The sequence below is a fragment of the Nicotiana sylvestris genome, chromosome 5, assembly GCF_000393655.2.
Source record: "Nicotiana sylvestris chromosome 5, ASM39365v2, whole genome shotgun sequence".
Lineage (NCBI taxonomy): Eukaryota > Viridiplantae > Streptophyta > Magnoliopsida > Solanales > Solanaceae > Nicotiana > Nicotiana sylvestris.
Genome location: NC_091061.1, coordinates 169,150,197 through 169,177,792, shown reverse-complemented (window position 1 = coordinate 169,177,792; position 27,596 = coordinate 169,150,197). Strand labels below are relative to the sequence as shown.

The 27,596-nt window shown below is 38.9% G+C and overlaps 1 protein-coding gene and 1 pseudogene across 1 annotated transcript in view; both read left to right on the top strand.

Annotated features, from left to right (window-relative positions):
* Positions 1 to 153: 153 nt before the first annotated feature.
* The window catches only part of LOC104241381 (protein FLOWERING LOCUS T 1), a 118,953-nt gene continuing 91,510 nt past the window's right edge, over positions 154 to 27,596 (top strand). Inside the window, 3 exon segments of the mRNA XM_070174126.1 lie at positions 154 to 283; positions 286 to 350; positions 4,314 to 4,333. Coding sequence (XP_070030227.1) covers positions 154 to 283; positions 286 to 350; positions 4,314 to 4,333 — 215 coding nt within the window.
* LOC138891289 (uncharacterized) lies at positions 11,130 to 15,480 on the top strand (annotated as a pseudogene).

Genomic DNA, 27,596 nt, shown 5'->3' with positions numbered 1-27,596 from the left:
TGAAATTTCATCTTTTTACAATTTAAATTGAAGAAAAATAATGATTTTGAAAATACTAAAACGAGAACTACATTAAGTATTTATGGTTGGCTTGCCTGACGGCTGTGTCCGACGCCATCACGACCTTTATTGGATTTTGGGTCGTGACACATAATGTCAAGAGGAAGAGACACATTGGTACTTGGTAGAGTGATTGGAGATGTTTTGGATCCATTTACAAAATCTATTGACCTAAGAGTGGTTTATAGAAGTAGACAGGTTATTAATGGTTGTGACTTTAGGCCTCTCAAGTTATTCATAAGCCTAGAATTGAGATTGGAGGGCCTGATAATTGCACCTTTTACACTCTGGTAAACACTCTGTATTCATTTTATATATCACTTTTTCGTCTTTCTGTTTTTGTCTTTTCTACGAAGAATGACATTTTTCTGTATTGAAACCACTATCAGAAATTTTTCCGACAGACTTTTTGTCGGAAAGCTTAGGTTTTTGATGGATTTCGGATGGACACGTAAGATTTGTGTCTTTTGATCGGGTCCAACCCTACACCACTATAGATTGGCAAGAGCGGTCGATGCAACTTTTATCCGAGAAGGTCGGGATCGAATCCACAGGGAGCTAGAGGTATTTGGAGTTGGATTCCTATCTAATCTAGCAAAGTGTAGTGCTCTTGATTGCACGTCAAATCATTCTTGTTTGTTTGTTACTTCTAATTTTATACTAATGATGCACAAATTAAACTAAGAAGATGTTTTTGTAGGGTTTTCTAAATGGGTAAAAAGGCATTAGGGAAGTGACTTTCTCCTAGGTGAGTATCTAACGGGATCTCAAACTTAGAGCAATAATGTTATAGTTGGATTCGTGATATAACCAATGCACGAAGCTACTTACTTTATACCTCTCGGTAGTTTGAGTGACTTTTCCCTAATTGGCTTTCTCAAGCCCAATTTGGTGTTCAATTTGTGAAAGCAATGTTGGCTCAAGTCGGGTATTACTATCTCTAGGTTTAACCCTTTAATTGAGGCTATCAATCTCTTGAATACACCCCAATTCCTTGTTGGACTTAAATTTCTAGACTTAGTCTCTCTTTCTCAAGAAGAGCCTAAGTCAAAAAGGCACAAATTAGTGTTTGCAACCACTAATTCAACATAGAAAGCATAAATCAGGCCAAATATCCATCACCCATAAACATCTAAGCCCTAAAATAAGAGGCCCATTAACTACTCACACTAGGGTTGAGTTGAAACCCTAGCTAATGGGTTTAGCTACTCATAATTGAAGAAGAAATCATATATTGAGATGAAGAATAATCCATAAAATGTAATTACAAGATAAGAAACTAAGATTAATTGCTAAACTAGCTACAAAATTACTCAGAATAGGTACACGTGCTCACTATTGATATGATGACCTAAAAATCTGAAAAGCAAGTATTTATACACAACTAAATTTTCCGTACAAAAATGCCCCTGACGGAAGTACCGCTTACAGCGAAAAATGGACCGATGTAGCGGTGAGGCTACCGCGGCCGCATAAAATCAATCGCGGACCTCAGTCTTCAATAGTTGGCTGAACTGCAGGTTCTCTGAACTTCTTCCCCGCGGACCACGGTAAATGGACCGTTGTCGCGGTAGGTCCTTCGCTGCCGCATAAAAGCATCGCGGTCAGTGGTGACTTGAATTCCAAAAATGACAACTCTCTGAATCCTTGCCACCACGGACCGCGATAAAAGGACTGCGGTCGCGGTGGGTCTTCTTCGTCCGTGGTGGATTTTCCGTTGTAGCACTACTTTGACTTGGCTTTGAACTTGTGCAGGTTTCACTCCTTTTTGAGCTGGTTATGACATCCTTGTCTCTTCTTGACCAAACACTGCAAACAAGCACAACAAGTTAGCCTTTGGGAATACTTGTACACATTTTTAATCCAAAACTCAAGCAAAAAGGAGCATAAAATAGACTAGAATCCCTAGTTATCATCTTTCACTGTGATCTTTTATTTTACCTTTAATAACATGTTCTTATAGCCATAGAAATTTCTCAAAGTTTAAATTCGTTCACTTTAGACGCATATATATATATATATATATATATATATATATGTATATGCGATATAAAAAAAGGTTATGGCTGTGAGCACGTGATTTTTACCTAATATGAATAACTCCGATAAATTCAAAACAAAACAATTCTTTTTCATTGGTTTGTAATTTCGTAGATTTTTGTAGCATTTTTGTTAATTGTTTGCATTTGTCTGCGCATGTTAATTTTGTTTAAATTGTGAAAAAATATAAAAATATGTTGCATTTGTGTTTAGGATTTAACTTTGCATTCTTAATCTAGTTTCTTCACAAAAAATGGAAAAAATAGTTTATTTTTGCTTTTTAATTTTAGTCTTGAATTTTGGTAGTTTTCCCTTCAATTTGGTTCTTAATTAATTGTGGTAAATATTAGTTAGAGTTAACTAATTTAATTTGATAGGATAATTTAATTAGGAATTAATTTATGTTTTATTTTCAATTTTAATTTAAAAGAAATTAGAAAAAGAATTGAAAAGGAAAAGGAAAATAAGAAAAGGAAATATGTTGGTCCAAATCCAATTAAGACCCCAGGACCAATTGCTAAACACCCAAAACTCGTTCAAACTAGACCAGACCCGCCCCAAAACCGGTCCGGCCTTTCCTCGACTCAAACGACGTAGTTTCAAGTTCATTTAAGTTCATTTGATCTTGGACCTTCATCTCCCAGTATCCAACGGCCAAAATTGATTCTCCTATTACAATTAATATGTCTAAACCTAGTTCAAATGAACCCCTTCATCTCCCTCTCTCATCCCTTTCATCAGAGAATCCCCCATAAACCCTAAACGCCGCCTTGATTTTCCATTGACTCCAGCTGGCGGCACCACCTCGGACCATTCTCAAAATCACACCATAGAACCCCCTCATCCTCACCTTCCTCAATCCCTGACTGGTTTTCCTCGAATCTTTACCAGACCCGTCGAATCTGGGTTTGATGATACGAACCCTAAAATTCCAAAAAACCAAATTGAGATTCTGTGGAAGATTTCGGTCTAATGTGACTTTATTTGTGTGTTCCTCATAAGAACACACAATTAACATCAGATTTGGCCGAAAATTCGAGGATTTGAAGACTCAGGCTCCCTCCTTCATTTTCCAAATTTTATTAGGTATTTTCTTCTCTTTCTTCGGTTAATCTTTTCTTTATTTTTCTTTTCCTGTTTTTCTGCCTCGTCTCCTCTTCTTGATTCATTTTTTCAGAGTCGTTTGGTTATGCATGAGTAGTCCTGAATTTCTTTCTTAATTATTGTATCTAGTCCGTTATTCAATTTAGGTTAGGTTTGTCAGTATGGTTAATTCTAGATAGTAAGTTATTTAGGCTAATTTTTTTAAAAATTAAAATTGTCAAAAACATTTCAGCATGTGTGTCACTTTGTGTTTACGGTTTGTTAATTGGGCAATTGTGTTATTTGGGCTTCGGTCTGGCTATGACCCATTTGCGCAAGAACAACCCATTCAGTTTTGGTTTAAGTCATTGGGTCGAATTGACCCATTTGGTAATCTGAAGTAATTTTCAGGGGGTCTGAGGGGTAGCTTGGAAAATTGGCATAGGGAATATTTTTGTAACAACCTAGGGAAGCTTCTTGGAAGCTGGGGTGGGGGCTATTTTAAATTCCAAAAATTAAACTAAGGGCACCTAGATTAAAATGAAAATTTTAAAAGGTGCAAAGTGCAAACTTGATTCTCTTTAAGCTGCCCTAATAGCTTTCCTATAAAGGCATCCTAACTTGACACTCAAGTCAGATTTTGAGAGATAAAAATCCAGAAAAAAAAATAAACGGCTGAAAGTTTTGAATAGAAATCACTGTTTTATTGATTCTCTTCTGTTAGTTTGGAGTTTCAATTTCTGAAAGGTTCCGAAATCATTTGGGGTTAGAATGGATTGAGCTTGGGCTGTAGGAATTTGGTTTAAGGTCGAGGGGGTTTACTGTTCGATGGAATACACTTTTTTGGACTGTTGTACCTCATTTCTCTGTTTGAAATTGAATATGGGCTGACTTTTGTTGTTGCTCATTACTGAACCCTCATTTTTTTGGCTTTGTTTGTTCAATACCAGGTATGGCTTGGATATATTGTCATGAGAAGTGCAAGCATGAACACCTGTAATTCAAATTGAAGAAATGTTTAACACTAGTTTTCTGTTGTTTGTTCGACATTGAACTTGATTTTTTTTAGTTCTTCTGAGTAGAGCTCTTTTGCATATTTCATTTTGTTATGGTTTTGCAGTTGATTTGAGATTGTTTTGGACCCTATAGTGTGTATTAATTATAGACTTTAATCTGCAGTCCCACTAGTTGAAACTGTTTGGTTCTGATTCCCTAATTTTGGATTTAAATGCATGTTAACTTCAATGACAAGTTTACTGAAGTTATTCTCGAGTAATCATGCTAGGTTTTGCCCTTCCCCTGTATAGTTTGGAGCATGGTTTATATGCCTTTATCTGTGAGTATTTTGAGCCTTCAGAGAATAAGAAAGTTTCAAATGAAAGTTGAGTTTGGTTCTAGTCTTTTGAAAGTTTCATTTCAAGTATTGTTAAATGCCAAATGACGGTTTATGAAGTCATACTAGTTTAGTTTTGAAATTGTCTTTTGAAATTAGTATGAAACTGTATAAAATGGTCCTTTGAAATTAGTCTTCAAAAACGGAGTCCAGCATGATTACATGATGATTACTTAATTCTGAGTTTTCACAAATGTTATCTGTCCATTCCTCCTTGAAACAATTAAGTTCGGAAGCTAAATAGGTATCATGGTCGTTTTGAATCAGATTTAGCCTATTTCATTTTGTTTGAAATCGATTTGGGGCCATTTAATCCCTTGTTTGTATGCTGATTGTGGTATTGCAGGGATTCGATCTTGAGTCACTGGTTTTTGCCGTTTCACCCTATTGCTGAATCGAGCCTTCCTTTGGGCATAGCTCAAGTCATTTAAAAATTAGTAAGTTGGCAGCATCTGCAACATGATGTTGGGCTCCCTTTGAGCCCAGATTTGAGATCAGAACTGGACTCGCATCAATACTTCAAATAACTCTGACATTTTGCATGCGTATGGACTTGATCTGGAGTCCCGCATTTGTTGATGTCCATCCTCTTCGGCCTGGGGCTCACGTTGGGCTTGTTTTAGGGCGGGACGTATCTTTTGGCAGTAGGTCCCATCTTTTGAGCCCAATGCTCTTTAATTCCACCCACTCGTCCTCTCCGATTGTTGGTCTATTAGTTTAAATTGATCCAAAATTTTAGTCTTAAAAAGTGTTGATGATTATTTCCTCTATTTAATTGAATTTTCACTAGTTACATTATGAGGTGAGCTATATTGGATAATATAAATAGTTTACGGCCCTCCAAAGTTTAATTCGAATTCCCTTTTAGAATTTGAACTGAGGTTCGCCGTGCCAAATTAAATTTCAAATGTATGGCCCTCATTTGAATTATTTCTTTAATTCTTAGAAATTGAGGCATGCTATTTAGTTAAATTTCCCTGGCCTCGCAAAGTTAAAAATGCATAGTTGCTTTAGGCGCGTAATTTTAATAATTACCTTCCTAAACTTGGGTGCGCATTTATGTGACCCAAATTCGAATCTCAACAATGTTAGATAGAATATGTCGAGAGTCGCGGGTGCATTTATGTGACGTGGTTCAAGACATATTTTAAATGACGTTGCATTTTTTCCTTAAAAATAAATAAAAGCGGTTATAAGTTAAAGTATATCATAGGCTAAAACATGTATTAAAATCAGATAATAGGCCAATTATAACAGTTGAGCGACCATGCTAAAACCACAGAATCCAGGAATTCAGGAATGCCTAACACCTTCTCCCGGGTTAACAGAATTCCTTACCCGGATTTCTGTGTTCGTGGACTGTAATACAGAGTCAACCTTTTCCTCGATTCAGGATTTGAATCAGTGACTTGGGACACCATAAATTATCCCAAGTGGCGACTCTGAATGTTAAATAAAATAATCCCGTTTCGATTGTCACTTTAAGTTGGAAAAAACTCCCTTATACACCCTTCCGGGGTTGTAGGAGGTGTGACAGCTCCGGCGACTCTCCTGGGGACCGAACCCAGAATCTCCGATTTCGCACTTGAGGAGTCCAGGAGCAGTTGCAAATCTCTGTTCTTGAAGTTGTTGCAAATCTCTGTTCTTGAAGTTGTTGCAAATCTCTTTCTAACTGTGCCATCGCTGCGTAATAGTGTTCCCTTTCTACCTTAAAAGTCTTTTGCCTGCTTGGTCATTTTGTTCTCAAAGACGGCGACCCTTTTCTTCAACCCGACAACCTCATTGTCATATTTCTCTTTTAATTGCTTAACCAAGCGCTCTCGTTCCTCCGCTTTTTTAGACAACTTTTCTCGAGCCCTTGCTAATTCACCCTCTGCTTTGTTCAAATCGTAGGAGCAGTTGAGGCACTGATGTATTCGTGATTTTTACTTGAGTCTGTATTTTCTTTCTGTTAGAGGTTGTCAGTTTGTTTTCGAGTCTGTGCTTTCTTTATTTGGAGTCCGTTAGTTTGTTTTCCAGTCTGGGATTTCATCTTAGGGTCTGTTAGTCTATTTGAGTCCATCGGAGTCTATTAATTTCCCTTTTCGAGTCTGTTAGTTTTATAATCTGGCAGGATGAGTCGTTGTAATCAAAACTGTTTTATCTTATGGAATAATTTGAAAATCCCAGAATGTTTTTATTTATTTTTACATTTATCTCCCAGAACTACGCTTAGTCTGATTCATACGGGCTCATGATACGTAGGCAATCTCCATAGGATTCGACCATAACCAAAAGAAAAAAAAGAAAAAAAAAGAGGAAAAACAAGAGAAACACAAGAAAAGAAAAGATAAAAAAATAAGAAACCATGGGGAGGAAACAACGACAAAACAAGAGAGAGAAATGAGAGGATAAAAACAAAGAGAGATCAAGCAAGCAAAGGCAAGAATGAAAAAGACAAAGAGAGAGAGAGAGAGAGAGAGAGAGAGAAGAGAAGTTGCAAATGGAGATAAGGAAAAGTCGGGATGATGCAAGCAACTGATCAAATGCATAATAGAAACGGTTAACTGCTTAGGTGCATTCACTCCTCAAATATGTGGTTGTCTATCTGTTAAATCCCTAATCGCTAACAAGTTTGTTATTGATGAAATCTAGTTCAGGCAGGTGGTTAGTTTGATTGGCATTCTGGCAACTCACTCCTACAACACCCGGTCCAAAAACAAGCTGAACATGGCCAACCAGGAACTTGAGGCAAATATTGTCGATCCGTCAAAAGAGGTGGAAGAACCGGAGGTTAATATCAAAGATGAGTTGTATAAGCTGAAGCAGCAGATGGCTGAAATATACCAAGCATGGGCAAAAGGGCACCCACCGCTAGTTTACCCTGCCAACCCTGTTTTTATCCTGCCATTGGCTCAGACCCAGGAACCTCCCACTGTGAACTCATCTCCGGCCTTTCCCCTCTACCAACAATGTTATGGCACCACTTCCCACACATCACAAGCTCCATCACCCAAATAAGTCTTGTACCCTCCTCCACCAGTCACTCCTGTTTTTGTGGCACCCCCACCTACTGCATTACACCGATCATCCAGTAAGCCTCTGTTCCAGACTCACGACAACCAGTATTACCCCCCAGAGCCCACTTTCAAGGTTCCCGAACCCTATTCCTACACTCCTCATTTTGACTTCCCTGCGGAAACTGAAATACCATCTAAAAATCCTGAACAGGAGGAGATGTTCAGGAAAGTTAAAAGACTAGAATAGTCATTCAGAGACATACGAGGGTTGGGAGGTCAAGTAAGTGTGGCCTACAAAGACCTATGTTTGTTTCCAGATGTGCAATTGTCGGCAGGGTTTAAGATGCCCAAGTTTGATTTGTACGATGGCCACGGTGATCCAGTGGCGCATTTGAGAGGTTTCTATAGCAAAATGAGGGGAGATGGCGGGAAAGATGAGTTTCTAATGGCATATTTCAGTCAAAGTCTGAGTGGTTCGGCGCTGGAGTGGTACACTCGGCAGGATCACGGAAGATGGTACACATGGGATGATCTAGCCCAGGCATTTGCTTTCCACTTCTAGTACAATCTCGAGATTATTACGGATCGTCTGTGTTTGATGAAACTTGAGAAAAAGCACAATGAGAGTTTCAGGGAGTATGGTTTTAGGTGGAGAGAGCAGGCAGCAAGGGTTGACCCTCCAATGAAAGAAAGTGAAATGGTGGATTATTTTCTGCAGGCCTTAGAACCTACTTACTACAGTCATCTGGTATCAGCTATAGGCAAGTCCTTCAATGAAGTGGTAAAGATGGGCGTTATGGTAGAAAAAATGCTCAAGACAAATAAAATCATGAGTTATTCGGCTATTAAGGCAACTACTCAGGCCATTCAAAGCGGAACTGGGGGGAGGGGGGTAATTGGAAAGAAGAAGAAAGAGGATGTAGCAATGATCGATTTAGGAGCTTGGTTCGGACCTAGGGGTTCACCTCACCACTATCATCAGCCTCGTTCCTACCATCAAACCTATCCACATACCCCGTATAATCCACCCTAACACTACTAGCCATCACCATACCCTCATTGTTCTGTCCACTATGCCCAAACATACAGCCAACCTCCGGCCCACACACAATGGCGTGCACCAGACCTACAAAATACGTACCCAGCTCCACAAAATTTCTATCCACCCCCAAAAGCCTACTGATAATAGGCTAAATTGTTTAATATAGCTTATGTTTTAGCTCAACTTAAGGATGGTTTACTATTGTAAATGTTCAAATAATGCAAAAATTTGCTCTAATCATAATTTTAATGTCTCACATGAGTTCAATAAACAAATGAGGATTTATGATGGTAATCAAGTGAAAAATGGAGTCAAATGACGAAAAGTTGAGCATCAACATCTTAACAAGAGAAAACCCCACTAGCGCGGGTCATGCGCTCCCGCGCTAGTTCAATTGTTTTGGACAGAAAGAAACCCCACTAGCGCGGGTCATGCGCTCTCGCGCTAGTCCTGTCCGGAAAATCAATTATTTGGGGGTAAAATTGAAATTCCTCCTTAATCCCACTCAGTTTACAAAAAGCAAAGACTCCATTATTGAAAGATCAGTTTTTAGAGTTTTTTTGAGAGGAAGAAATAATTTTAGAGAGAGAAAGTGAAGGGAAGACTCAATCTTGAAGTGAAGAAAAGAAGGGGATTACAATCTTGAAGCAAGGATTCAAAGAGTTCTTCTAAACTTTCTTTTATTTGTTTGTTAATATTATGTTTAAAACATTTATTGTTGATTTTTGTATAATTTTGAGTAGGTAAAAACTCTAGTATTCTTGGGTCATGGATGTTAGATAATTATGTTATTTGAAGCTTAGATTGAAGATCTTGAATCTATCGTTATGGGTTGTTTATTTGATTCTGCTTCTAATTATTTTACTGCGTAGCTAACAGTGAAATATTATTTACGAATCTTGAGTTAAACTTGACAAAGGAAATTCTTGGTTGCATATAGAATCAAATAGAACAAGATCCGAATCTCGGGCATCGGGTGAAGAATTCGCAATTAAGATAGACATATACTTAATTGCCTTGTTTGGTTGAAAAATAGGAGTTGTAAATGCATTCTTGCTAATATTAATACCATAGACATATAGGTATTAGTTTAACTTGAATAGATGCATAAGAACTCGAAAGATTCTTATGAATATTATTAACCCTATAATCAATAACCCGGATAATTCAATAAATCAATCTTAAGCTAAAATAGTAGCATGATCTCTAGCAAGTCCATGACCCTGGAATATCTTTACCCAAATTGTTATCAAAATATTGTGTAATTGGTGTAGTAATTTTGTATTGAATTATTGTTTAATTACTAAGTAAATTGTAAATTGGTTCTTTATATATTTTGTGATAATTTAGCTTGAATTGATAATTGTTTGAGTCTACATCAGTCGAGAAGTTGATCACAATTCCTCGTGGGAACGATACTTTACTTACTACTATATTACTTGTCAGTCGCGTACACTTGCGCAGGTGTTTTGGTTGCAACAAGTTTATGGCGCCGTTGCCGGGGAATTGAAATTAGCTACTTGACTGTTTTAAGATTTTATTAGCTGTTAATAAAAACCTAAATTTTCCATCTACTTTGTTTGTGTTGTGCAGGCTCTTCTCTTGAATGCGGAGGAGTAGAAGCACAAACAACCTCTTCCCTTTTGATCCTGAAATTGAACGAACAATTCATAGAACAAGGAAGGAGTGGGAAGCTAGAAACAGAACAGAAAAAGAGTTGGACATTCAAGTTCAACCACAGCCAACAGTGATGGCAGGTAATCAAGAACGTGCGGTGATAGAAGCAGCAAGGCCAAACCTTGCTAATATGACTCAAGCCATTGTGAAGCCTAAAATCACCGGGCATTTAGATCTTAAACAATACATGGTGCAGTTGATACAGTCCACTGGGCAATATGTTGGTCTATCTCATGAAGACCCACAAAGGCACATTCAAAATTTTTTGGAAATAACGGATACTTACAATTATCCAAATGTTTCCAAGGATTATGTCAGGCTGACCTTATTTCCCTTTTTATTATTGGGGGATGCTAGAGAATGGTTGCAAAAAGAGCCAGCTAATTCAATCCACAATTGGGATGATTTAGCAAAGAAATTCCTAATCAAGTTTTTCCCCACCAAAAAGACAAAGTTTTTGCGGAGTCAGATTCTTGGGTTTCAACAACGGGATGGTGAAACTCTTCGCCAAGCTTGGGAAAGATACAAGAAACTACTTCGGGATTGTCCTCATCATTGTCAAACTGATGAAGTATTGGGCCATACTTTTGTTGATGGATTAGACGAAACTTCCAAAATGAATCTTGATTCAGCTTGTGGAGGTAGTTGAATGGCAAAACCATACAGTGAAATACAACTTCTGCTGAATAACTTTACTGCTAATGATCATAATTGGCAAGGTGAAGGAGAACCAAGGAGAGCAATGAAATAGAAAGCAGGGTTACTTGAACTGGATGACATTTCCGCCATGAGAGCACATTTAGCAAAATTGGCAAATCAAATGACCAGAATGACAATGGGACCATCACAACCAATGCAGCAGGTTCAACAAATGTCAGTTTATTATGAAATGTGTGGCGATAATCACACAAGTGACATGTGCCCAACGAATCCTGAATCTATTTATTATGTGGGGCAACAAAGCAGAGGGCCGATGAACCAACAAGCACAATATGGGAACACTTACAATGCAAATTGGAGGAATCATCCTAATTTCTCTTGGGGTGGAAATCAATCAAATCAGAATCAATATAGACCCCAAGGAAATTTTAATCAACCTCAAAGGCCGCCACAACAAGCAGAAGAAAGTACAAATGATTTGTTGGAAAAATTGTTGCAAGATAATCAACAACTCAAAACGGACTTTAGAAATCTTGAAAGACAATTGGGACAACTAGCTGCAAATCAAAATACTAGGCCTGCAGGTGCTCTTCCAAGTGATACAGAGAAAAATCTCAAGTTAGTGCAATTACACTTAGAACTGGAAGGGAATTAGAAGAAGTTCCAAAGAAGAAAAAAGACAAGCCTGTACCTGAGGGTGAATTGATTCCCAAAGCAACACAGGAAGTAAGGAAAGATGATACAATTTCAGCACCTGCGAATGTTCCAAGGCCACCATCACCTTTTCCACAAAGATTGCAGAAAAAGAATGACGATCGCATGTTCAAAAAATTTCTCTCTATGTTGAGTCAGATTCAGTTGAATATTCCATTGGTAGATGCGATTCGTGATATTCCAAAATATGCCAAATACATAAAAGACATTGTGGCTAACAAGAGGAAACTGACTGAATTTGAAATAGTTGCACTTACTGAAGAGTGCACTTCAAGGGTCCAAAATAAGGTTCCTCAAAAGCTTAAGGACCCTGGCAGCTTTACTATCCCTGTGAGAATAGGCAATGTTGATGTAGGACATGCACTTTGTGATTTAGGAGCAAGCATAAATTTGATGCCATTGTCTTTGTACAAACAATTGGGTTTGGGAGATCCAAAACCCACCACAGTGATGTTGCAACTAGCAGACAGGTCCATAGCTTACCCGGAAGGGGTGATAGAAGATGTGCTACTGAAAATTGGGAAATTTATTTTCCCGGCTGATTTCATTATCTTGGATTTTCAGGTCGATGAAAAAGTTCCTATTATATTGGGAAGACCTCTCTTGGCTACAGGTGATGCTATAATTAAAGTAAGAGAAGGAAAAATGATCATGAGAGTTGACAACGAGGAAGCTATTTTTAATGTATATAAAGCAATTCAACTTCCTCGGCAGTATGAAGAATTGTCTATGATATCTGTCATGGAGATTGATGAACAAATTGTTACCTCAAGTGTATATTTGCAGGATTCTTTAGAAAAAGCAATTTTGTTGTTTGAAAGTTTGGAGATTAATGATGAGGTTGAGGAGATGAAACATACTTTGAATGCAATATGTGAATATATAAAAGGTTTTAATCCCTTTGAACCTTTGAACAGGCCAGATGGTCCTCCTCTGAAGCCCTCAGTTGAAGAAGCTCCCAAATTGGAATTAAAGCCTTTACCTTCTAACCTTCATTATGCTTATTTTGGTAGTTCTGAAACGTTACCTGTTATTATTTCTGCTGACTTGTCTGAATTGCAGGAGGAGAAATTGTTAAGAGTACTACGTGAGCATAAAAGAGCAATTTGGTGGACAATGGCTGACATAAGAGGTATTAGTCCAGCTTTTGCATGCATAAAATTCTCATGGAGGAAGGGCACAAGCCAAGCATAGAACAACACCACCGCCTAAACCCGAACATGAAAGAGGTGGTAAGAAAAGAAGTGATTGAATGGCTTGATGCAGGTATTGTATTTCCAATATCTGATAGCAAATGGGTAAGTCTAGTCCAATGTGTTCCAAAGAAAGGAGGAATGACCCTAGTGACAAATGAAAATAATGATTTGATTCCCATTAGAACTGTTACTGGGTGGAGGATTTACATAGATTATAGAAAATTGAATAATGCCACCCGAAAAGACCATTTTCCCCTTCCCTTTATTGACCAAATGCTTGATAGATTAGCCGGGCAGGAATAATACTATTTTTTGGATGGCTACTCGGGATATAATCAAATTGTTATAGCCCCAGAAGACCAAGAAAAGACCACATTTACATGCCCCTATGGGACATATGCATTTAAAAGAATGCCATTTGGTCTTTGCAATGCACCTGCGACTTTTCAAAGGTGTATGATGGCTATTTTCACTGATATGGTTGAAAGATTTGTGGAAGTATTTATGGATGATTTTTCTGTATTTGGATGTTCTTTTGATGAATGTTTAATGAATCTTGATAAAGTCCTTGCTAGGTGTGAAGAAACAAATTTGGTACTAAATTAGGAAAAATGTCATTTCATGGTACGAGAAGGCATAGTCTTAGGGCATAAAGTGTCCAAGAATGGATTGCACGTGGATAAAGCAAAGGTGGAAGTAATTGAAAAATTACCTCCACCAACATCAGTTAGAGGCATTCGCAGTTTCTTAGGCCATGCGGGTTTTTACCGTCGTTTCATCAAGGATTTTTCAAAAATCCCATCTCCTTTGTGCAGGCTTCTTGAGAAAGATACATCTTTCAAGTTTGATGATGCTTGTCTGAAAGCATTTGATGAGCTGAAACAAAGATTAGTTACTGCACCAATTATCATTTCTCCAGATTGGAAACTTCCATTTGAATTGATGTGTGATGCAAGTGATATAGCCATTGGAGTTGTTTTAGGGCAGCAGAAAGAGAAAATATTTTGTTCCATTCACTATGCGAGTAGAACTCTTAATTCATCTCAAATGAATTACACTGTTACTGAAAAAGAGTTGCTCGCAGTAGTATGGGCATTTGATAAGTTTAGATCCTATCTAGTGGGGACAAAAGTCATAGTTTACACAGATCACTCAGCTATAAGGTATTTATTTGCAAAGAAAGATGCCAAGCCAAGGTTAATTCGATGGGTTCTTCTTTTGCAGGAATTTGATTTGGAGATTCGAGATCGAAAGGGAACAGAGAATCAGGTAGCAGATCATTTATCCAGGCTGGAAAATAGAGGCCATGTCACTGAAGGAGAATCAATCAAAGAAACATTCCCTGACGAACATTTGCTAGCCATCACTTCAGATGAAACCCCATGGTATGCTGATTATGTGAAGTTCATTGCAAGTGGGGTGACTCCACCAGAATTCACAGCTGACCATAGAAGAATGTTCTTACATGATGTGACATTTTACATGTGGGACGAGCCTTTTCTATACAAGCAATGCGCAGATCAATTGGTAAGAAGGTGTGTCCCTGAGGAGGAGATGAATGAAATATTGCATGACTGTCATTCTTCTCTTTATAGAGGTCATCATGGGGGAGACAGAACTGCACAAAAGGTTTTGCAATCAGGTTTTTACTGGCCAAAGTTGTTTAAAGATGCACATGCTTTTGTTAAAAATTGTGATAGGTGCCAAAGAACCGGAACGATCAAGAAGAAGCACGAGATGCCTTTACAAAATATTTTGGCAGTAGAACTTTTTGATGTCTGGGGAATAGATTTCATGGGACCATTTCCGTATTCTAATGGGCACAGATATATTTTGGTTGCAGTGGATTATGTGTCTAAGTGGGTTGAGGCCATTACTCTTCCTACTAATGATGCGAAGGTAGTGGTAAGTTTTGTGAAGAAGCACATTTTCACACGCTTTGGAACTCCAAGGGTGTTGATAAGTGATGGAGGAACACACTTTTGCAATAAATTGTTGAAAAATGTTCTAGCAAAATATGGTGTGAGACCCAAGGTTGCTACTGCATATCACCCTCAAACGAGTGGTCAAGTTGAAGTGTCAAACAGGGAGGTAAAATAGATTTTGGAGAAAACTGTGAGCGCAAATAGGAAAGATTGGTCCGGTAAGTTAGAAGATGCATTGTAAGCTTACCGAACTGCATACAAGACTCCAATAGGTACTTCTCCATACAGGTTGGTTTATGGAAAAGCATGTCATTTGCCTGTTGAGATAGAACATAAAGCTTATTGGGCAATCAAAAAGCTAAATATGAATATGGACTTAGCTGGAGAAAAAAGACTGCTACAACTCAATGAACTTGATGAGTTTCGGTTGCATGCTTATGAAAATGCCAAGTTATATAAAGAAAAGACCAAGAAGTGGCACGACAAACACATCCAACATCGTGAGTTTGAGCCGGGTCAAGAAGTTCTCTTGTTCAACTCAAGGCTAAAGCTTTTTCCTGGAAAGCTTAAGTCCCGTTGGGCAGGCCTTTTTGTTGTAGTTAGTGTAACTCCTCATGGAACAGTTGAATTGCGAAACATTAATTCAACAAGCACGTTCTTGGTAAATGGGCAACGAATTAAACACTATTAGGGTGGTGACATTCAACGTCACAAAACCTCAGTAGATTTAATTGATGTATAATGCAATATGGCGTCGTGCCGCGACATTAAATCAGGCGCTGTGTGGGAGGCAACCCACAAATGTAGTGTAAATATAGTTTGTAAATGAGAATTTATAACTTGGCCTTCTTGAGAGGCTATATAGATTGAAAAAAAAAAGAGGGAGAAACGTTCAGTGATTAGCGCGGGTGCGCATGGCTAGCGCATAGCCTGCGCTAATCAAGTTTTAGTCTGCCTGACCTTCAGTGATTAGCGCGGGAGTGCAGTGCATGACTTGCGCACGACCCACGCTAGTCACAGGTAACTTCGTTTTAAAAGTTTTGTTTTACTTCTTTAACTTAATAATACCCCCCCCCCCCAAAACCGAAAAACCCTACTCTTTCTTTTATTCTTTTTCTTCTTCATCAACACCCCACTTCTTCTTCTTCATAAAATCTCCCCACCTCTTAATTCACCCCATACCCCATCTCCTATAAGGTATGTTTTCTTCATCTTCTTCTTATTAGGTAATTTTTTTTTTATTTTTTCAGATTATTTCGTTTTTTTGTGAACATAGTTTTATTTTTCTATTTTTTGTTTGATTTTCAATTTCCTTGCTTATATTTAGTATAATGTCTTCAATTGTTTCCTTGTTTAGTTTTATTATGTAACATTATTATGTGGTTGTCAAGATTGTATATTTTTAGGATAGTTTCTTAAATTTTTCTTATTTAACATTAGAATTTAGCATTTATAGAAGATTTAAACATATGTTTGATGTTTGGTTTGGTTGAGGAAGTGAAAAGTTAGGAATATGGTGGTGTAAAGTAGTAATTGGGTTGGTTGATGGTGAATACATTGTGACATAGGGTTGGAAAAAGCTTGAAACTCAACATGCTCACAATGTGTTTGAAAAAATGCCTCTTTGGAGGAAGTGAAGTGACCAACTATGTGGTGAAGTCTGAGTAGCCCGGTTTGGTCACCCAATTGAATAGGGCTAACTCTAAACTACTTGCAGGTATCATGGCCCCTCGTAAACGCTCAGCATCAGTTCCTCATCCGAACGCCCAGCTACAGCAAATGTTGGTGGACGGCCCAGAAAATCAGTTGATACTAGGCCATTCAACAGTCAAAAGTTTGTGTCAGCCAAGGCACAGGACAGATTTAACAAAAAGGAGGAGAAAACAATAGTACCTGAACAAGCAATGGATGCAAATGCTTTGGCTATTAATTGTCCAAACCGAGCAAACGCGTTGAGGAGGCGTGGGCTTCACATATTCTTCGGGGAGCCAATCACGGCGAATGTAATGCTAGTGAGGGAATATTATGCCAACCTTCCGGAACATGATAACTACAATGTTGCAGTCCGAAAGAGACAAGTCAATGCATCTATAGAAACAATTCGGGATGTGTACAAGCTACCCCCAGTGGAGGAAGATTACATAGATATGTTACAGGCATATAACAACAAGCTAATACCATGGTCCACGTTCACCGACATAATTTGTCGCCCAGATGCAGAAATCCAATGGTATAAATATGGGAACAAGTTCCGCGCTAATGCCCTGAAGTTCGAGGCCAAATGTTGGTTGTACTTCATCAACAGCCGTCTCTTGCCTTCCAAGAATTTGACTGAAGTAAACATCCCTCGAGCTTGCTTAATATGGTGTTTCATAAATAGGGCATGGTTTGATGTACCATTGTTGAAACATAAAGAAATGTTCCAGAGGGTTAGAATTCAACGCTACGGGTTGTATTACCCATCTCTTGTCACCCTACTGTGCCTTCGAGCCAATGTACCAAACAATCTTGCTGCAGATGGACGACTAGCTAAAGTCAATCCTTTCACGGCTAAAATGGTCACCACAGGTAAGGAAGTTGTACATCCAGCTGAATTGGTTGCTGTTGATTCTGATGATAGTGAAGATGAGGAAGGAGAGGAGCAACAAGAAGGAGCTGACAATGTGGAGATGGAAGAAGATGCACAACTTGCACAACCACAAGCTTTTGATGCAGCAGGACCGTCTAGGGCTGGTCAGGGACAAAGGATAGACTGCATAGAGCAGGAAATCACTGAAATTAAAACATCAGTGACAGTTTTGGGGAGACGTGTTGATGAAATACAAGTTCAGCAGAAGAAAACGGAAAGCCGGCTCATGGGTTGGCTTCGTGCAATTGGTCGGGCATACAACGTGAATCCCGAAACCGTGTCCGATCAAGAGTGACTCCTCGGGGAAGTATCTTTGCTTAATCTCTTGTTTATAATGAAAGACATGGGGACATGTCTCACTTTAAGTGTAGGGTGGAGGATTCCCTTAAACATATGTTTAACTGTTCTTAAATGTTTTGGATGGTAGTAATTATTATGGATTTTTAGGTTGTTTCAATTGTTTTGGATTGTTGAAATGTTTTGGTGGTGTGGTACAATATATAATGTTTTGGGATTGCGTGACTATTTCACTTTTGTTTTTAAATGTTTTGGTGATTTAGTATTGTTGGAGTAATTGTTGTCTGTTCTTAAACATTTTCAGTAGATTTTTTTTAGTAGTTATATTGTCGCGGCCCGATGACAGATTCTTTTAGATAGGAGTTCTTGAGGGACTGAGCCCATAGAAAACAACAAAAAGATTTTTGTTTTTATTTTTTTGTATTTTTAGGTAGTATAACAATTCCCCCTTGATTTTTCTTTAAGTCGCGGTTCTTTTCCAAGGGTTTATCTTGAACCAGGCATATGTAGTTTTAAATTTTTGTTTTTATTTTATTTTATTTATTTGTAGACTAAAATAAAGAGTTATAAGCTATAGAAAAGTGAACTCATAGCGTTGACACACCTGAACACAATAAACCCTAGAGTGTAGCGCTTAGTCTAAATTGTTGAATCTCACTGAAAATACCTTAATTTGTATGTTTGTACTGAATTGAATGCTCGTAATGGAGTGTCTTGATGAGCTGATCTAGAATGAATCATATGCCATGTGTGGTGAGTATTTGTGTAGTCCATGTATTGTACTTGTGTCTAGAACTTGCCCGGTATGTGAGTTGAAGCGAAATTTGAGGTGATGCTTGGTTTGAAAAATGATGTTAGGCTTTCTTTGACCTTTTGAGCTTAATTGCTTATTACAAATAAAATTTGTCCCTAGTTAACCCTTTTGAGCCTTCAGACTTTTTGTTTGGCACCCGCATTACAAGCCTATACCCTGTTGTTCTTAATTGACAGTGTTTTGATCCTTTTACCTCTTAAAGCACTTTAATTGTGAGAAGAGCGCTAAAAGAAGTAAGAAGGAAATAAGTGTGGGGTGGCTTTTGAGTGGAACAAATAAAAGGATGAAAGGTGCACTTATGTTGTAAACGAATACACCACTAGCAGAAATTGAGTGACAAGAAAAAAAAATTACATTGTGTTTTGCTCTAGCTAGTGGGAATGAATTAATAGAGTGCTTAAAGAAGAAGGGCGTATTTGTGGGATGATATTGTGTATAAATGAGAAGTGGGTTGAAGAATTTATGCTGAAAATTGCTCATGTGATGTGTTAAAGTGCTTAGGGGTTGAGTCACTATTCCTAAATACATCCTACCCGTCCCTTAGCCCACATTACAACCATGAAAAAGTCCTAATTGATTTTGGATTGAGCTAGCCTACATTAGTAGAGATTTACATTAAGGGCAAGCTTATGGTACCAATTGCATGCATGTGACCTCTTTTGTGAGAGTGAGTGATTTCCTTGATATATGTGAATATATGAATTGAATGTGGGGGATTAAACTCAGTTTTTGTTGATGTAATTGTGAGGGAATATGAATCGTGACGGAGAAGCAAGTCTTGATTTCTGTGTAGAGTACTTTGAGGAAGTGTAAATATTGCATGGCACTTGAGAGTTGACTTTGAGGCTAGGATTGTTCACTGCTAGGCGTAATATATGTACAATGTTCTAGGTGAAATGTGTGAGGGAAAATAGTTGAGTGAAGAATTCTTTAAAAAGAATATAATGGATTGCTCGAGGACTAGCAATAAGCTAAGTGTGGGGTGTTGATAATAGGCTAAATTGTTTAATATAGCCTATGTTTTAGCTCAACTTAAGGATGGTTTACTATTGTAAATGTTCAAATAATGCAAAAATTGGCTCTAATCATGACTTTAATGTCTCGCAGGAGTTCAATAACAAATGAGGATTTATGATGGTAATCAAGTGAAAAATGGAGTCAAATGACGAAAAGTTGAGCAGCAACATCTTAACAAGAGAAACCCCACTAGCGCGGGTCATGCGCTCCCGCGCTAGTTCAATTGTTTTGGACAGAAAGAAACCCCACTAGCGCGGGTCATGCGCTGGTCATGCGCTCCCGCGCTAGTCCTGTCCGGGAAATCAATTATTTGGGGGTAAAATTGGAATTCCTCCTTAATCCCACTCAATTTACAAAAAGCAAAGACTCCATTATTGGAAGATCAGTTTTTAGAGTTTTTTTGAGAGGAAGAAATAATTTTAGAGAGAGAAAGTGAAGGGAAGACTCGATCTTGAAGTGAAGAAAAGAAGAGGATTACAATCTTGAAGCAAGGATTCAAAAAGTTCTTCTAAACTTTCTTCTATTTGTTTGTTAATATTATGTTTAAAACTTTTATTGTTGATTTTTGTATAATTATGAGTAGCTAAAAACTCTAGTATTCTTGGGTCATGGATATTAGATAATTATGTTATTTGAAGCTTAGATTGAAGATCTTGAATCTATCGTTATGGGTTGTTTATTTGATTCTGCTTCTAATTATTTTACTGCGTAGCTACAGTGAAATATTATTTACGAATCTTGAGTTAAACTTGACAAAGGAAATTCTTGGTTGCATATAGAATCAAATAGAACAAGATCCGAATCCTGGGCATCGGGTGAAAGATTTGCAATTAAGATAGACATATACTTAATTGCCTTGTTTGGTTGAAAAATAGGAGTTGTAAATGCATTCTTGTTAATATTAATACCATAGACATATAGGTATTAATTTAACTTGAATAGATGCATAAGAACTCGAAAGATTCTTATGAATATTATTAACCCTATAATTAATAACCCAGATAATTCAATAAATCAATCTTAATCTAAAATAGTAGCATGATCTCTAGCAAGTCCATGACCCTGGAATATCTTTACCCAAATTGTTATAAAAATATTGTGAAATTGGTGTAGTAATTTTGTGTTGAATTATTGTGCAATTATTAAGTAAGTTGTAAATTGGTTCTTTATATATTTTGAGATAATTTAGCTTGAATTGATAATTGTTTGAGTCTACATCAGTCGAGAAGTTGATCACAATTCCTCGTGGGAACGATACTTTACTTACTACTATATTACTTGTCGATCGCATACACTTGCGTGGGTGTTTTGGTCGCAACACCTACCGAAACCCTCCTGGATCAGGTTTCTAGCCCAACAAAGCATTTAAGAATGAGAGATTGCAAAAGAAGAAAACTTTCACTCTATTGGGAGAATCCTATACCAGTTTGTTCCACAGGTTGCGACAATTGGATATGCTAAGTCCGATCGAGCCAAAACTTCCAATCCTTCCCCGAGGAACCTTGATCACTTTGAGAGTTGCGAGTATTGTTCTAGCGCTCCGGGGCACGACACAGAGAAGTGCTAGCAATTAAAAACAGCTATTCAAGAGCTCATTGATACTAATTGGATTCAGGTCCAAGCTCTAGAGGCACCCAATATCAACCAAAATCCATTGACGACCCATCTTGAGACGAATATGATCGAGATAGTGCATAGGGGAGGGGAGCCCAAGAAGCCTTCACAGACCGTCATGATGATCCGGTCTAGTGAAGTCAGGCCGGTTGAAAATCCACCAAGTGAAAAATCAGTGATTCGGTTGAGCGGGGCAAATAGTGAACCATCTGTAGTAATCAAGAAAGGGACCCCAAGTGATGTGGCAATAAAACAAGAAAGAGCAAAAGTGGTTGTGCCAGGAGTGGCGAACAAGCCCGTTGTAAGTATGGAGGGTGCCCGTACAGACCCTGTCATTATCAAGTCGGTAACTCAATTACCGATAGTCAACAACAAGGCGGTCCCGTGGAATTATGAACGAGTGACAGTGACTTACAAGGGGAAAGAGGTTAAAGAAGAAGTTTGTGAGACCCATGGTTTGACTCGATCAGGGAGACGCTTTGCCCCGAAGAGTTAAGAAAAGCTAAGATCTCCAAAGACAACCCGGTGCTAGTGAAGAAAGCTGTGACCGAGGAAGAAGCAGAGGAATTCTTGAGAAAGATGAAAGTGCAGGACTATCCCATTGTGGAGCAGTTGAGGAAGACACCGGCTCAGATTTCACTATTGTCATTATTGATCCATTCGTACGAGCGCCGACGGGCTTTGATGAAGATCCTGAATGAGGCCCACGTTCCTGACAAAATCTCAGCAAACCACTTGGAAAAGATAGATAACAAGATATTTGAGATAAAAAGAGTCACTTTTTCTGATGATGAGTTGCCCGTGGAGGGTACTGAGCACAATAGAGCCCTCTATCTCACGGTGAAATGCGAAGATTCCATGGTTACCCGGGTATTGGTCGACAATGGTTCCAGTGCGAACATTTACCCTCTCTCCACTCTGAACAAATTGTAGGTGGATGATGAAAGAATTCACAAGAACAGTATCTGCGTTCGGGGATTTGACGGTGGAGGGAAAGATTCAGTCGGGGACATAGTGCTGGAGATTACAATAGGGTAAGTTGAATTTACCATGGAGTTCCAGGTGCTCGATATGGTTGTTTCTTACAATATGCTGTTAGGTCGACCCTGGATTCATGCTGCAAAAGCGGTCCCGTCTACTCTGCATCAAATGGTCAAGTTTGAATGGGATAGACAAGAAATTGTTGTGCACGGTGAGGATAATTTGTGTGCCCACAGTGATGCCATTGTTCCGTTCAGAGTTTGAAGACTACAAGGGGCCATGGGTTTATCAGGTTTTTGACATGGTGTCGGTAGAGAAAATTCCAAAAGGGAAATGCATTCCAACGCCGAGGGTAGCTGCTGCATCAGTCATAGTAGCCGTTGAAATGTTGAAAAATGGTTTTGTACCGGGCAAAGGTTTGGGTGCATCTCTGCAAGGTATCGTATAGCCGGTGTCCCTCCCTAAAAACTTGGATAAATTTGGATTGGGGTTCAAGCCCACAGTTGTAGACATAAAAAAAAGCCAGAAAGTTGAAACATAGGGCATGGGTCCTCCCAAAGCCCATCCCACATTTCTCCAGATCATTTGTCAGGCCCGACACCAAGAAACGCCCAGCAACAATAGTTCCCAGTTCTGTGGTTGATCCTGATAAGGAATTGCTTGAAAGGTTTGAGAAATTATTCGACGAGGCAAACATGGTGGAAGCTGGAGAGGGTTCTAGCAAGGCGGATGTGCAATTTGTTGGGCCCAGTGTAAAGATTAACAATTGGGAAACTACTCTTCTCCCCACCAGTAAGGAGTTTTAGTAGTTTGCTTTGATTTTCTTTCAGTTTATCTGGATTATTCCAGAGTTGTAATTCAGATTCTATGTTTCGTCCGTTTAGATGTATAAACCTTGTTATCATTCAATTTTAATGAAATGCAATTTCCCTTTTTCTTCTTTCCTGATAGTTTTATTTTTGTTTTCCTTTTCTTCCTTGTACAGTTCTTTCTATGCTGGTTTCAATGACATGACATGCAAGAGGAATCTTCGACCCAGTCTTAAAAGTCAATCCAATTCTAAGATAATAATTCAAGAGAGAATGTGATGATGAATCAGAATATGATAAGGATGAGGGCTTTGAAGAGATTAGTAAAGAACTAAGCCATTTCGAAGAAAAACCCAAGTCTAACCTGAGTGATATAGAAGCAATCAATTTGGGGGACCCAGATAATATCAGAGAGACTAAGATAAGTGTCCATCTTGAACCTCAACTCAGGGAGGAGATACTTAAAGCGTTACTTGAGTACAAAGACGTCTTTACATGGTCATATGATGATATGCCGGGTTTAAGCACTGACTTGGTGGTTCATAAATTGCCCACTGACCCGGCATTCCCTCCTGTCAAGCAAAAGTTGAGGAAGTGTAAAATAGACATGAGTGTAAAGATTAAAGAAGAGTTCACAAAGCAGTTTGAGGCAAAGGTCATTCGGGCACTTGGTATCCCACTTGGTTAGCCAATATAGTACCTGTGCCAAAGAAGGACGACAAGACCGGGGTGCGTGTTGATTACCGTTATCTCAACAAGGCGAGCCCTAAGGACAACTTTCCACTACCAAATATCCACATTCTGATTGACAATTGCGCCAAACATAAGATTGGGTCCTTTGTGGATTGATATGCGGGCTATCATCAGATCCTAATGGATGAGGAAGATGCAGAGAAAACAACATTCATCACGCCATGGGGAACATACTACTACAGTATCATGCCTTCGGTTTGAAAAATGCTGGGGCAACTTACATGAGGGCAATGAGAACCATATTCCACGACATGATACACAAGGATATAGGGGTTTATGTGGATGATGTGACCATAAAGTCTAGAAAGCAGTTTGACCATGTCAAGGATTTGAGAAAGTTCTTCCAAAGGCTTCGCAGGTACAATCTTAAGCTCAATCCTGCAAAATGTGCATTCGGTGTGCCATCTGGATAATTGTTGGGATTCATAGTCAGCCGCCGAGCTATTGAATTGGACCCGTCAAAGATTAAATTTATCCAAGAATTGCCACCTCCAAGGAATAAGACTGAAGTGATGAGTCTATTAGGGAGGTTGTATTACATCAGTAGGTTTATTGCTCAGCTTATAACAACTTGTGAGCCTATCTTCAAACTGTTGAAGAATGATGATGCAGTCAAGTGGACAAATGAGTGTCAAGAAGCATTTGATAAGATAAAGGGGTATTTATCAAACCCACATGTGTTGATGCCACCAGAACTAAGGAGACATTTGATTATGTATTTGACGGTTTTGGATAATTCATTTGGTTGTGTGTTGGGTCAGCATGATATCACCGGCAAAAAAGAGCAGCCCATTTATTATCTTAGCAAGAAGTTCACATCTTACGAGGTTAAGTACACTCACCAGGAAAGGACATGTTGCGCCCTAACTTGGGTGGCACAAAAGTTGAAGCATTATTTGTCATCTTACACTACTTACCTCATCTCTCGTTTGGATCCATTAAAGTATATCTTTCAGAAGCCTATGCCTACAGGAAGGCTCGCAAAGTGGAAATTTTGCTCATAAAATTTGGCATCATCTATGTGACTCGGACTTCGATGAAAGCCCAGGCATTGGCCGACTATTCGGCTGAGAACCCAGTGGATGAGGAATATGAGCCTTTGAAGACTTACTTCCCTGATGAAGAGGTAATTCACCTTGATGAGTTGGAAAAGGTTGGAGAGCCAGGTTGGAAACTTTTCTTTGATGGAGCTGCTAACATGAAAGGCGTTGGGATAAGAGCTGTATTGATTTCTGAAATAGGACATCACTACCCTATTACGGCTCAGCTTCGTTTCTACTGTAATAACAACATGGCTGAGTATGAGGCGTGAATTTTGGGTTTGAGGTTGGCTGCATACATGGGTGTCTATGAAGTCTTGGTCTTGGGAGACTCGGACCTTCTTGTACACCAGATCCAAGAGGAATAGGAAACACGGGATTTAAAACTCATACCGTACCAGCAATGTCTGCATGATCTTTTGTCAGCAGTTTCGATCAGTGGAGTTCAGGAATATTCCAAGGATCCATAATGAGGTTGCCGATGCTCTGGCTACTCTAGCGTCAATGTTACATCACCTAGATAAGGCTTATGTTGACCTGTTGCATATTCAGGTCCATGATCAGCATGCTTACTGTAATGTGGTGGAAGAAGATCTTGATAGTGAGCCTTGGTTTCATGATATCAAGGAATATATCAGTATGGGGGTGTATCCAGTACAAGCCACAGGTGAGCAAAAGAGAAAAATTAGGCGGTTGGCAAGCGGATTTTTCTTCAGTGGAGGGGTTTTATACAAAAAGACTCTGAATCTTGGACTGTTGAGATGCATAGATGCCAAACAAGCCACAAATATCATGACTGAAGTACATTCTGGAGTTTGTGGACCGCATATGAGTGGGTATGTGCTGGCAAAGAAGATTCTCCGAGCAGGTTATTGCTGGCTCACTATGGAGCGAGATTGTATCAGCTTCGTACACATGTGTCATCCGTGCCAAGTGCATGGAGATTTGAATCATTCTCCACCATCTGAATTGCACACAATGTCTGCACCGTGGCCTTTTATTGCATGGGGCATGGATGTCATTGGGTCAATTGAGCCATCAGCATCAAATGGGCACAGGTTTATTCTGGTGGCCATTGATTATTTCACTAAGTGGGTTTAAGCTAAAACTTTCAAGTCCGTGACCAAGAAAGTAGTGGTCGATATTGTGCACTCAAATATCATTTGCCGATTCGGTATCCCGAAGGTAATCATCATAGATAATAGTGCTAATCTCAACAGTCATTTGATGAAAGAGGTATGTTAACAGTTTAAGATTATGCATCGCAATTCCACCCCATATCGCCCCAAGGTGAATGGAGCAGTCGAGGCAGCCAACAAGAATATAAAGAAGATACTTCGGAAAATAGTGGAGGGTTCTAGATAGTGGCATGAAAAGCTGCCTTTTGCATTGCTGGGTTGTCACACTACTGTTCGCGCTTCAGTAGGGGCAACTCCTTATTTGTTGGTATATGGCACTGAGGCGGTGATACCTGCGGAAATTGAAATCTCTTCCCTGCGGATTGTCGCTGAGGCCAAAATTGATGACGATGAGTGGGTTAAAACTCACTTGGAACAGTTGAGTTTAATTGATGAGAAAAGATTAGCAGCAGTGTGTCATGGCCAGTTGTATCAACAAAGAATGGCAAGAGCATATAATAAGAACGTACGTCCACGAAAGTTTGAAGTGGGTCAGTTAGTATTGAAACGCATCCTTCCTCATCAGGATGAAGCAAAAGGCAAGTTCTCCCCAAACTGATAGGGGCCGTTCATCGTAGCTAGAGTGTTGTCCAATGGTACTTTGTATTTAATAGATATAGAAGGAAAATGACTATCAATTCTGATGCGGTCAAGAGATATTATGTATGATTTCTTTGTTTAAGTTGTATTTGTTTGTACTTGGCATATTTTGAAGATTGGAATGACGAAGGCATTTTGTTCTGCTACCTAAACACTTTATCCTTTGTTCCCCCTTTGAGCCTTGTTTATTTCTTTTCATACCCCTCTTTTGGAATCCGTAGCAAAGATCAGAAACGCAAGCGTGAAAGATAAATAAAGGAAAAGAGAAAAAGGAAAAGAATGAAAAGAGAAAGAAAAAGAAGAAAAGAAAAAAAAAGAAAAAAGAAAAAAGAGAAAAACAAGAAGAAAAGAAGATAACAAAACAACAAAAAAGAGAAAAAGAAAGTTAAAAGAGAAAGAAAAGAAAGAGAAAATCACAACAGCAAAGCAGTTTCTATGACATGAACTACGTTCGACTTGATTCCTTTTAAAGGATACGTACGCAGCCTCATGGTTCGGTCCCATCAAAATAAAATCCAAAAAGTCCCCAAGCAAAGAAACTGAGGCAGGAGTTGTGATTGCTGTAAGAAATCTGATTCCAAAAGTTATAATTTTGAACCCATTTGAATTGTTTTGAGCCTTTGGCACCCTTTCTTTCTAACCCTATCCAAAAGCCCACATTACGGTCCAAAGAAGACCTTCCGATCAGTCTTCGAGAAATTCCACGTCAAGCAAGTGTAGGTGATTCATATCAGGGGCAACACTCTAGTCTAAGCGGAAAAATAGTGAAAATGAGAGAGTCTTATTGGTGAAAATCCTCACGGGCACCGTAAGACGACGGGAGCTGAGAGAAATCAAAAATGAGAGAGCCTTATTGGTGAAAACCCTCACGGGTACCGTTAGGCAAAAGTGAGTTGAGAGGAACAAATAAGAGAGGCTTGTTGGTGAAAACCCTTCAGGGCACCGCAGGCCGAACAAGGTCAAGGTTTTGGCGAAGAAGTCGGGTTATGGAAACTCTGGCGCAACAAAGTATGGCAACTGAAAGTTGATTGGCTGGACAGATTGGGCCGATTAATCCGAAATGCATGTCATGATC